This window comes from Puntigrus tetrazona, chromosome 7 (genome assembly GCF_018831695.1).
Source record: "Puntigrus tetrazona isolate hp1 chromosome 7, ASM1883169v1, whole genome shotgun sequence".
Taxonomy (NCBI): Eukaryota; Metazoa; Chordata; class Actinopteri; order Cypriniformes; family Cyprinidae; genus Puntigrus; species Puntigrus tetrazona.
Genome location: NC_056705.1, coordinates 26,715,578 through 26,728,659, shown reverse-complemented (window position 1 = coordinate 26,728,659; position 13,082 = coordinate 26,715,578). Strand labels below are relative to the sequence as shown.

At 39.3% G+C, this 13,082-nt stretch overlaps 1 protein-coding gene across 1 annotated transcript; it reads right to left on the bottom strand.

Annotated features, from left to right (window-relative positions):
• Positions 1-1,105: 1,105 nt before the first annotated feature.
• Positions 1,106-12,704, bottom strand: znf507 (zinc finger protein 507). The gene is made up of 7 exons (XM_043244977.1): positions 12,573-12,704; positions 8,558-10,701; positions 7,691-7,808; positions 5,959-6,070; positions 5,204-5,308; positions 4,990-5,124; positions 1,106-4,409 (listed from the first exon to the last, which is right to left on the bottom strand). Exons 2-7 carry the CDS (start codon positions 10,697-10,699, stop codon positions 4,040-4,042), a joined length of 2,982 nt encoding a protein of 993 aa, XP_043100912.1. The 5' UTR covers positions 10,700-10,701; positions 12,573-12,704; the 3' UTR covers positions 1,106-4,039.
• Between the last annotated feature and the right edge of the window lie 378 nt (positions 12,705-13,082).

Here is a 13,082-nt window from a genome sequence, read left to right as displayed (position 1 = left end):
GTACTTGCTTCGTATGGTTGACCCTGGAGAGAACCTCCATCAACAAAGAAAAAATAAATGTGGCTACTCAAAGGTCATTTCTGAATGATCTGCTTTTCTTTCAGTATATGCATTCTCATAAAGTCGTTTCAGGTTATGTAAACGAAGTATTTTTCGCTTGGAAAAATGTCACAGTAGCCAGAGGAGTAGCCATGGGTAAAAATTAAAGCCTAAAAGTGAAGGGAAGGAATGCAGTTCATTTCGTCTTTAGCAAGGTATGTCAAGTCACACAGAAAAGCACATTCGTTTTCGCCTATTAAACTAATTTACCCACCCATACCAGGTTTGGAAGAAAGAAATTAAGGTTTTCTTAAACTGCTAAATGATAAAGCATACTCCGCATGTTACTATTGCCCCAGAGCCAGAAACGGAGACTAAACACAAATGGGTAGCTGCCCTCTTTTGATTCACACAAATGGTTTCAGAAAAAATACATTAAACATAAAAAATTACAAACATCTCAGTTTGAGATGCAGAACAAAGAAAAGCCCGGGGGAAGTGTAGAATAAGCCTGAATGTGAACATAAAACGTTTTCTGAAATTTTCTTCTGATCAATTTGTGAAGCTGAACAAAAATGTTCCTAAATGTATCCATCTTCATAAGTTAATCTTAAATTCAACCGCATCAACTCTAGCTACAGAAATGCCACAAATATACATTTAAATTTGTATGAGACTCATCATTAATGGCCACTTTTGGAAAATGTATATGCTGTAGTAATGAGCCCATATTCATTATACAGTTCATTATTCATTATAGGTTTTTTATTTTAATATACTTTATATTAATGGAATTTATTTCTGTGATGCAGTACAGATTTTCATCAGCTCCCTCAGAATCATTCTAATATGCTGATTTATTATTAGTGTTGAAATTGTTGTGCTTAATATTTATTATATAATACACACATATGTATATATATATATATATATATATATATATATATATATATATATATATATATATATATGTGTGTGTGATGTTTAACGTTTGTTATTTTCATTGTTATAACATTTACATCTGTTGCGTACAGCTATGAAAACCAAATAATGAGGCATCGAGAGGAATTGTTCATTATTTATTACCAAAAATACACTGGCAAAAATCATAACATTACCGTTTCAAAAGAACAAATAAATAATTATGAACGGAACACTAATATTAAAACGGGCCCTTTGGACCTCTGTACTTGAAAAGGAAATAAGCACTGAGAGGCCTTCCAACTGTAGAATTCCTATGTTTTTGTCTCTCCTTTGGCATCGCAGCACGTAACACAGTGTGCTTGTCTGGAGTTCCGAATGCCAACCGTTCCCTTACACACAGTAAAGACCCTTTCTGATGCACTTTGGCAAGACAAAGGTCATTTTTGATTCATTTGCTTTTCTTTTGATTCGTTTTCCTTCTGTAGTGTTTATACAAGTTTTAAAAAATATATAATTCCTCTAAAAATGTCAGTTTCTACAGTATATATATATACACATACAGCAAGTCACATACAAAACTGTATTACAGTACCATGTGTCCGAATACATTACACAATTTTTGAGGGCACATTATACAGAATCTAAGATGCCAGAGCACTCGATGCAGGGAGACCGCTTGGCTTAAGATTTACGGTATACTTCTGAACTCGACTGAAGCTTATTCAAAAATGAGGCTGTTGAAATGGAAGGCACACTTGTGGCTGAGACGCTGTCCTTGTGATGATAACCGAATCTCGTGACTCACACTGTGAACGACAACACAATCGTCTCACTAGGCCCTGCTGATTACTTGAAACGTATTGTGTATCTTTAGAAAACAAAAAATTAAAATAAATACATTCCAGATGTATTGCAATTGTTCTAGGAAGAAATGTGAGAAACAACGGTTAGAAGATTGCTGGAATACAATGTGTACAGGGTGTCTGCCAATTCCTGTTCGCTGAGAGAAAATAAAAGGGATAATACCAACTGGTAGGTTCTTGATCAATTTGGACTACATCAGCAGAGCGACAGAGAAAATGAAATGCAGTAGCTGGAACACAAAATGAACCTTCTAGGAAGCTCAATCTCTCTTTGATGCCATTACTTGGAAAGTAGCAAGTGTGCATTATGCACATAAACAAAAAGACACATCCTCCCGAAACAAACGCTCAACAGATGTTTGTGTGCTAAAACGATGATATAAAGAGAGAAAGCAATTTCGATGCAGAGTTTCTTATCCATTTTCATTACGATGCATGCGCTGACGTGATTTATATGCAAGCCGTGCATTTCCGTGGCATTTGCCGTTTGAATTGTAAATTAGTACATTAGGTTTGGAATATAATAATCGTGTATGTAAATTCCTATGATTTAATTCCTAAGAGTTAATTTCTCTGATACACTGGGCAGTGTGAAGCCTGAATGAATTATGGATGCCCTTTTAATCATGCTAATTTTGCATTTTAGACTGTTGACATACAAACGTTAACCGTATGCAAATCGTCCCTTGGAAATGCTGCATATAAAGTCAGATCGAGGGCCCTTGAAGTTAAAGTCAAGGTCAAAAGAGCAGGGGACGCAGCGTAGTAGATTCGAGGTAGTGATTAAGCAAAATCTCAATTACTAGGCTTTCACAATATAACGATGCCGCTGTAGTATCACAATACTGCATCCCGGTGTTTTCCACGGTGACGGGACCAGTTGAGCTGAACTCCGTTATGAAATGGCCAACCGTGGCTCAGGTACAGCAATGACGTGCCTTTAGGCCCAGTGCTTCAGGTGCCATTCACACAGGAAGTGGGAATTCAAGATGAATCGCTTGTTAATTTGACACTGTCTTATAAAGAAGAGCAAAAACGAAAAAAATTGATGAAATCTGAAAATTTTCGGGTCTGTTTGTAATGAATCAATTCCTTATTAAATACACGAACACCCAAGTTTAAACTCGAACCTGGGCTTTCCTAGAAAACTGCCCTCCAAAACATTCAGAACAGTATTAAACTATAATAATAGTTAATAAATAAACTATAATAAACATCATCTGGCAAGCAGAAGAATCCACACAGCAATAGAGGTACTGTGGTACAATTTGGTATCGTGATACTATAGCTGGTATTGTGGCAACTCTATAAACTACTGCCTTTTTTATTGATACATATCATTTGAACCCATTACCCAGTTACAGCAGATTTAAAAAAAAAATATAATAATAATAATCCTGCCATAATATACTCAAAGGCTGATAAGAAAATAGAAAGTGAAGAAACTGCTTCAAGTTTTGGCATTGTAACTTTTTTTAAAAGCTTAATATATCAATATGTTTAATAATAATAATAATAATAGCAAAGTATAATTTATACATATATTCCGTTTTAGATTTTTTTTTTTCTGCTGCACTTTTCCAGTTGTTCGTTTTTTTAATATAGGTCCAATTTCAGACTTGTGCCGTTTCGATGACAACGCAGTTGTACATAACATTTCTTTACGATTTTAAGATACATTCCCGAAGACGTCTCCTCTTTTCCTCATTTCTGAGCGCAAGACCGATAGCACCATAATTGGATGGTAATCAGAAACACGTTTTCAAATTGTGTACGAACGTAACGGAGGGGAACATGCATATAAAATAAATTAGTCTGATAAATATCAAAGCAAACACTGACACACATTAGAAATCTGCCTCTCTACACTCGAAATGCGACGCTGTGGCAAGCGGCGCCTTAAAGGTAAATGCACATAAGAAATAGAACTATAAATAATATTACAGTGAACGAGAGAAGCTGCCTTTTTTTCATAATGTGTGGACTCTACAATGTATAAATGTCACCAAATGAGGTATACGATGCCTTTGAAATTACTACTGATGTACAAGTCATTTGTTAAATATTTGATTCACACGTCCATGGTCGATAACAGTAACGGAACCTAACGTCAATACAAAGATAGACTGACAAATAAATGCAAGTTTTGAGTTGTGCATGTCGCTTGTTCAAGCAGAAATGACTGAAGAACAGTGTGGATGAAAAGGCGTGCGTCACTGGCTGCTGCTGGTCTCTGTGGGCTGACTTCCCTGCTGCTCCTTGCTCAGTATGATGCTGATCAGATCTCCCTCGTGCTGCTTCATGTGCTCCATCAGCTGCTCTTTACTGGTGGACTCGAAGCCACAGATACAGCAGCAAAAGAGCAGCACACAGTATTCCATACCTGGCCGCGGCTGCCCCGAGCCGCCCCGCCACGCCACAGACCCGGCCTGCTCCCTGCAGGACGACGCCCTCGCGGGGTCACCCTCTGGCCCACCCGTAGCAGAAGCCACCTCGTGTGACTGTTTGTCTTTTCTGCTCAAGACGATGTACGGACGCTCCACCCCAGTCTCGTGTGCTGACTTCAGAGGTGTAGCAGGAGATCTTAAACGCAGAAAACACAACAAAATGCCTTTTTCAACTTTCGATTCCAAGACCCTTCTGTTTCTTGTGAGTTGTAAGTGTTAGAGACGAAATAAGACATGAATAACACTTCGAAAGTGTCTGTAATTGTAAATTCGGAAGCAAAAACAGCCGATGATTTGACAAGTTCTGTTCCAGAAATCAATTTCAACTCAGATTCAAAGGTCTGTTTGAGTCTTTACACGTTGACAAATGTCTCAGAGCAGAATTTTTATGCTACTTTTTTTATACATATATAGGCAAATGTTTTATTATATACACTACTGTTCTTAAGTTTGTGTCATTTGTGTTAAATTATTACTATAATGAGGGTGTGTGAGGATATTAATAATATTACAAAAAGATTTATATTTCATAAAAGCTGTTCTTTTGAACTTTCTATTATTCAAATAAGAAAAAAGAATGCATTACATTTTGTATTTTTGCGATTAATAATGTGTCATTGTTAATTTAAAGATGGTGAGTATTTGAGCTACATCGGCTCACCCTTGAGTGAACAAATTCAAATAAAGCAAATGTATATTGTAAAGGCCCTTCTTACCGACTGCTCTGAGAAATGGCCTCATTGATAGCCTTGTTGACTTGCTCGTAGTTGTAATTCTGATCTCCAGCGTGTTTCCACATGTGGGATTTGAGAGATGGTGGGTGGCTGCACACGTAACCACACAGAGAGCACCTGTAGCACAGAACGAAGATTACGACCCACCTCCACTTAGAGTCAAGTTCTGTGCACCAGCTCAGTGTTTGTTTCTCACCTGTACTGCTCCAGCAGCTGCATGGCTTGGTGTTCCTGTGGATGTCTCTTCATGTGGCTCTTCAGGCTATTCATATTAGTTGTGGCGAAATCACAGCTGCAGCACCTAGAGGGGTCGTGCGGCACAGGGTAAACAATTAGAGCCACGGTTTGAAAAAGAGACCTTCCGGGGCACCTGTCAAGAGGGGTCAGGCGATGTTTGTGTGTGTGGTAATTTGTGTTTTGTGTGTGTGCGGCTGTGTGTTTGAACGTTTAGAGGGGTTGCATTTGAAGAACAATGAAAGGCTTTTTGTAGAGAGGCTGAACTCAAAGCGCTGCTTGCAGCAAACGCAATACATTGCAGGCCCTGAATGGATCCTGCAGCTGCGTTAAAAGGACGCTCTCTCTTAGAAGCTCTGTTTGAAATGATCATGGGTAAGCAGAACTAAAGCAAGACGTGGCAACATTCACAAAGAGACCATAATGGGACCTTGAGGTGTTTACGTGAGCTTACGTGTGATCGGGTTAGTTTGTGTGCGTCTGCATTGAAAAGAAAAGAAAAAAATCGTTCTTTATAGCATGTAAGGGCTTTTCACAGTAAGGGCATGAAGCGCACGCATATCCTGAGCACCACTGCGCCCTTGTGGTGATGACTGGTAATGCTTTCATTTCCAGCCAAGTGCCACACTGATGCTTTCTGATTTGTTCTCTCTTTGCAATGCATCTTTCGCAACAAAAATTTAAGTCGGTAAGTAACAGTAAAAACAATGCCCAAACCTGTATGGTTTATCAGAGTTGTGGATTCTCCGATGGTTGCGCACCCCGACGTATGTGGAGCTGGTGTAGTCGCACACGTCGCATTTGAAAACGCTCTGCTCACCAACCGAATCTGTGCAAATACACACAAAGAGAAATACACACAAATCAGAAAGAGAGAACGTTTGCAGATTCACACAGTCGCACCTTATTTGTCATTTTGAAGTCGGCGTGAAATTAAAATTAGTTGAATTCATATTGTAGATACATGTTATTGATTTTATTGTGAACAATTTTTTTTTTTATTAAATGTAATGTCTGTTGAGTTTTTAATATGCTTAAAACATGCTAATTTATTAGTCATTACTAAGCATTTTATTCCTAAAATCGGGGTGTAAAAAAGCCTTTAATGCATTTTTCCTATTGTTTCCAACTTTCATACACATGTAACCAATCCCATCAACTTGCTGGGCAAGGCTTTTCTTATTATTATTATCTCTGTCGGTCATAGATTTAAATTACATTTACATTTAGCAGACACTTTTATCCAAAGCGACTTAAAAATGAGGACCGTGGAAGCAATCAAAATCAACAAAGGGCAATGATGTGGATTTTTAATCTACAATGTCTTTTTGCAGCATCGCAGTGCAGCCAATTACAGAAAAAGCTGCTTTTTGAATGCCATGGCCAATCAGAAGGGTTTCATTTAGAAAGAATACACTCACTAGGTTCTGCTTGCTCAAAAATACTTTAATGATAATGAGCAAAGAGTAAATGCGATGTAAGTAAGTTTAATTCTGGAGTGTAGAGCTTCATTGATCACAGTGGAACATGAGATGGTGATTATAAAGAGAGCATAATCAGTTTGACATTCTAGGCTATAATCCACTAAGAATTTTAATAAATTCACTCATGAATTCAGTCTGATAACCATCTACCCAATATTGCCACTTGCCATTGTGCTTACAAGGGAGTGACCAGAAGACTTTTATTTTTTCAAATCCATGCAAAGAATAGGCTTTCACTAACTAGAAACATTTTATTTACCTTTATTTTAGTTAAGTGTTTAATATAGTAAATATGCATTAAGGAATTTATTTTATTTAGCGCACTTGCATTTTGCTGTTTTTGTATGCAAGCGTATCAACCAGGTTCCAAAAATAATCACTGTGGGTGCTTCTGAAATTAGTGAGAGTGCTCTAGTCTTAATGCATTTTCCTTTTCGCATATTTTGTCCTGTCTATTGCTATATGTTTATCACCATGACAAACACTGTTACTTCTAGAGCAAATCCCGCATAAATATGCAAATGTTCTTCTTAAAAACCTTGCAAATCTGCAAAGTTCTACAATTTAAATGGATTGCCTAGAAAGCTTGCAAAGAGAACTCGTGATCATTAAAGAACTAACACTCTTTGTTTATTGCGATTTTTTGTTACGACCAATGAATCTCACAATGTGTACATTATTATCGTGCACACACTCTGGAGACACCCCTGCGTGTTTACTACTTCAATCAACCACAAGCTTGCATTCATTTTTGAATGAAACGCCCATATCTCAAAACCCAATCAAAAACCAGTGAATAGAACCAAATCCCCGCCCTATGTTTATTTCTTTTTCAATCATCTGTTGCAATCAAATGTGCGTAAAACCTCTGTTGCTGCTTCTGTTCCATCACAGCTATAAGTGGAATGTTTTGGAAAACTGCTTTTGTTTTATCGTGTAGCACTAGTGATTGGTTCAATTCTCACCGTCATCTGTTATCTTGGCTGGCTCTTCAATGATTGCTGCGCTTTCAGCGACGTGGGTCAGTGTGCTGCTGATGTCGTCTATCCCATGCCCATCTCTCTCGTGGTTTCTCAGCTGACTCTGAATGAGGTATTAATAAAACCATCATCAGTGCTTCATAAGGAGGAAGTTTATTAATAAAGCAGAAGGAAGGGAGTGCAGTGCACTCCAATATTAGAAACTCTAGTATGCCGATCTACATGGAGTAAAATTAATACTTGCTCCCCACTCAGAACAGTTGGGACCTGCTTAAATATGTATTGCCTTGCAGAAAATGCAAAGATAACTCAATAAAGTTCAAATCAAAGAGATTATGTAGTGCATTTTAAGATATCAACTCAGTATAGAAACAAATAAATACAGCTAATTGGTATTTGACCTAGTGCCATGCTCAAGGAATTTAGTTTTGCAAGCATAAAATACTCAGTCCCACGTCATGAAAAACTGTTTAAACAGTGTACAGCCTAAAATGTATTTAAAAATATATTTTAAAAAATTCTGTCATCATTTACTCTCCCTCATTTCAAACCTGTATGACTAACTTTCCTCTTTGCAACACAAAAAAACCCCAAACAAAACACAACCTGAATTTGGACCCCACCCAAAATGTTTACAAAAAAACCTTATGGCGTCTAAATTGTGCAAAAGAAAAAAAAAAGTTATACAGACATACAGCATGAGAGTAAATGATGACGGAATCTCAATTTTATGGTGTGAATTCAGTGAAATGTTTTAATGATATAATTAGCTTAATACTTTTTCGTCCCGATAGAGGCACTTTAGAATTAATCACTTTCCTAATGCTAATCTCCATCTGTTTCCATCCTCACCTTGTAGTGAAACCTCTCTGTGCACTGTTTGCAGTTGTACATGCGAGGCTTGAAATGGTGGATCATGTGACGCTCGAGGTCTTTGCTGTCACAGGCTATATGCTCACAGATGGGACATTGGTAGGGTTGTCTTTGTCTGTGAACACGTAGGTGCTGTTTTATGTAACCTTTGTTTCCGCTGCTGTACAGGCACAGTCGACAGCGGTAGGGCCTTTCGCTCCCAGCAATATATTCCACCAAACTGTCTGCAGTGGAAATGTCACCAGGCACAGCGGCACCCCCAGGTACTCCACCTCCATGTTGGCTTTGAGCATTGTCCTGCAACTCCTTCAGAATATCCTCGTCTGAAGTGTTTTGGTCAGAACGCTCTTGCAGTCGTTCGATGACAGTCAAAAGAGACATGCTGATTCCAGCTTTGGAGGGTCCCTCGACCAGCACATCTCGAGAATCTTTTGAACTCTGGAGGCCAAGGTTAAGAAGAGCACCTGGATCTCCAATTGCATTTGTGAGCTCTCCTGAGGATGCCTTAGGGTTGGCAGTGTCAGAAATCTCTACAATTCTCTGGCCTGTATCAGGACTTTGAACACTCGGGTCATAAATATTTTTTGCAGTGGTTTTGCTAAGCTCTGGGGCCCTCATGGGCATGGCCACCAATGCCTCGGCAGCCAAAGAATGCAGCCGAAGAGACTCTGAGTAAGTCCTCCTCCGAACCGGTGGCACATTTTCATCTGAGGGAGAACTCGAAGACACCGACTCTTCTTCCTGTTGTTGATCTTCTCCATTCCAGGCAATCACAACCTCTTCCTTTTGTTTGTAGTATACGTGTTGGCTCTCTAATTCTGACTCCTCAGAAGCAAGGAGGCTCTTGTCTCCTCCTACTTCAGGGCTGAGGAGCAGAGGTTTGCTGGACACCGGTTCCTCTGCACAGGGAAGACGTTCCACGATGACGTTAACGTGGCCAGCGCTGTTGCCGCTGCAGTTGATAATCTTCTGTGCAGAGGACAGGAGGCTGTCAGAACTTGCCTGTTGGCTCTCAGTCTCCAACTCCAGCTCCATTTGGGCTTCTGGTGTCACCTGGACCTCGACCAAGGGCTCCTCTGGGTCTTTAAGAGAAAACACTTGATTGATCATCGGGAGTTTGGTCTCCACTGTTTTCAAAGCTTCATTCTCCCCACGACATCTCACTTCTGGTGAAGCACGCAGCTCTAGCTGGAGGTTTGAGGAGCCTTGAACGGTCTGAGGTTTGCCTCCAACTGCTGCAAGAACTACTATGGTATCCTCTTTACCTGCTGGAACCAGTTGAGGACTGGAGCTTTGTAAGGTGCCAGGACAGTCCGTCTCATCTTCAAATATGGGGTATGAGCAGTCAACCAGGCCAGCGTGTTTCCACGCATGGGTCTTCAGATTGCGCTGTTGTCTGCATTCATAGTTGCAAATAAGACAACGGTACCTGCCATGCTCAAAGCTGTACCATTTTTTGGGAGTAGATGTCTTCTCTGATTCCAAGTTATTTGTCTTCAACACTGCCATCTTCTGGTGGACACTCCTTGCTGATGCTATCCCTTGCTCATCTATGATGTGTCTGGCGTGATCGCCCTCCTCCAGGTGGAGTCTTACGTGGGTCACCAGCTCCTCTTGATGGTTTGAAGTGAACTGGCACTCAGAGCACATGAGGATAAGGTCACTGTGCTGCTCGTCATGTAGCAGCAGATGCTCTTTTAACAGCTCCAAAGTAGGAGAGATAAATCGGCACATACTGCACTGGTAGCACGTGACCGTCCGAGTGCCTAAACTCAAAGGCTCCTGTTCGAACGTGCTGCTGGATGTCGGATGGTCGTCCCTTTGTTCTCTGGATCTCTTCGGAGTTGTGACCACTTCTGTGCTGCCCCTGCTGTCTGGAACGGGTACAGAAGCACAGGTCATCAAGGGTCTCTTTTTCCCAGAGACAGTGCATCGTCTGGGTCGCTTTTCCACGATCTTGCTGAGCTTCTCAATGACCTGAATAAGAGAGTCGGCAGCCTGCTTTTGCTGCTGTCGTTGCTGGTCCTCTGCACCATGAAGACGTCTGTCGGGAATGAAGACGGTATCCTGCTGGCCTCTAGGGTGAGGTACAAGGACAGCGACTCCACTGCTGTCCTCCATTCCTGCAACATGAATAAAACCCATGCAAAAATGTGAATGAAACAAAATCACTAACTAAACAGGAACTTCCAGCTCGCAAAAAGCTGAGAAATGCAGGACTGGGGAACGACATCATTTTTAACTCTGTGTGTGTGTGTGTGTGTGTCAACTGGCAAAGGCCCTCCCTACATATTTACAAGAATAGCCATTACTTCACAAACCTATAAATACCATGCACTAGTTACCATCTAGCAAATCAGTCTAGCTTCTTTTTTTCATGACATTTCGTGATTTCTGAAATAAAAGTAGACCGTTCTTTGAGAGCTGGTAGCAAATAATCTTGTGTCGTGTATAACATAGTTTAGATACACATGTAAATGTAATGTAGATACACGAATGCACATATAACCGTATTAATGTTTTAGAAAAGCATGTAATTAGTTATTAAAAAGCATAAGCTTTTGTCATTATTTTCATTGTTAAGTGATAAGCAGCATAGTGTAGAATCAGCAAGTTATTCTCACAAATTGAACAATGGCAAGTTGATCAGGCAACCATCTACATTCATACGCTCATTATGTTTTGCTCTAATCAATCAACAATGTTAATTAGTCATTTGCTAATAAACTGTTACATTTATTATATATATATATTTTAGGCCACATATTTTCACTGATGTGTCCTATGACCTATTTAGGAAAACAGTATGAACAAATTCAGTTCTGTATATTTAATATTTGTAGTAGTAAAATAAATTAATAGTTACATACTAAAATACTAAATTATATGCTATAATGTAATTCTAATATTAGTTTAATTAATATTTAGTATTATTTTTCTTTTTTTAACAGAAACATTTAATGACAAATAACACCGAAAACATTACCATCAGCTCTTAATTCTATTTAATATGACAAAAATGCAGCAATACGTTTTAGAGCAATTTATTATTGTTATTGCACCTGCGAACCCAGATCACTATCAGGTATTAAATTGCAACATTTTTTCCTTAAGTAAAATATAATATTTCTCAATCACTTCTAATAGGTCTGACTCATGAGCTGATTATTCACTTTCTTTTACTCATAGCACTTCTGCATTTTGACCTACAGTTAAAAAGGAAGTTAGAGAGTACTACACTGAATCAAAACAAAAACACGTGGTTATGAACACATGTAAAAGCACGCAATTCTTCTACTGTAAATTATCGTTTTTCCTTCTCCAAATGAAACAGTAGTGGACCCTTTTTTCAAAGCAATAAAACCCAGTTGGGTCCAAAATAAGATTTCACCCTGCTGACATTAGTGGACTTAAAAACATCACGTTTTTTTTGCTTGTGAACTAAGGAAAAAATACAATTATACAGGTTTCTAAAACAAAGGTGAAAAAATCGCTTTCGATGAACTTTCCCTTTAAGATCATGTAGGCCTGCGTGTTAAAAATATATTAAACGTACTGTATAACGCGCTTATTTAAACGCAACAAGTGATAGTCAAAAGGTAAAATCGACAAGAAAAAAAGCACGAATGGTGAAGGGGTTAAAAATAAACGCTCTGTCTCTCCGTGCAACATTTTATGAAGATTTGACGAGTTGACGGATGTTTACAGACACAGACCTAATGACAGATACACGACACGTGTAAACCAATCTCGGCTAATCGCCCTGAAATAGTTGAGCTGAAGTTCTGCAGGGTGTGCGGGTTCGAGAACATGGTGTCCGTGATAACCGTGGAGACGAAACGTGAGAAAGGGGCAGGACGTTTCTGACAACAGCAGCCCACACAGCACACACATGCACGCTTTACAGTTCAACATGAGCTGCGAAAAACCACTGTGCCGTTTAATAAACAGCTCAGAGTCATGCGACTGTCACAACCACCCGAACGCTACTTACTGATGCGGCAGTTATATCTGATCTTTGGCCTCGGAGCTCGTGATGCGCTGCTTTTTTTATTCCTGTGGTGTAAAAGTGCTTCACTCTGAACTCAAAATGGCGAGAATGGAGCCACGATCACGTGACTCGCTGCAGGTCATGTGACCATGCGAAGTGACATCAGCCTGAAACACCTGCCGCCGTGTGAAGATGAATTTAAGGGTTTTTTTTACTGTACATTCTCATTTTCGACATATTGATGTCGATATACAATATTTTTCTAGCTTACTGTATGTTGGAAATGACTGCTATTATGTTCACTGGCTGTCGTATTTCTTTTTAAGAAAGCAGCTCTTACGCTGTATTTTTTGTGAGTATTTATTCCTTTAATTCATGCTATGTCTACTGAAGAGCTAATTTAAGAATTCCATGCACTGATTTATTGAACTAATTGTATTAGCTCAAGGTGGGATAATAGTGATTAGTATTATTAATAAGTGAAAAGTAAAGACCCCTGTAAAATACACCCCT

Excerpts from the sequence above, each read along its gene's own strand:
- znf507 (XM_043244977.1), bottom strand. The coding sequence starts at position 10,699 with ATGGAGGACAGCAGTGGAGTCGCTGTCCTTGTACCTCACCCTAGAGGC. Across the intron at positions 5,125-5,203 it reads CAGCTGCTGGAGCAGTACAG|GTGCTCTCTGTGTGGTTACG; the intron begins GTGAGAAACAAA and ends TCTGTGCTACAG. Across the intron at positions 4,410-4,989 it reads GCCATTTCTCAGAGCAGTCG|ATCTCCTGCTACACCTCTGA; the intron begins GTAAGAAGGGCC and ends TCTGCGTTTAAG.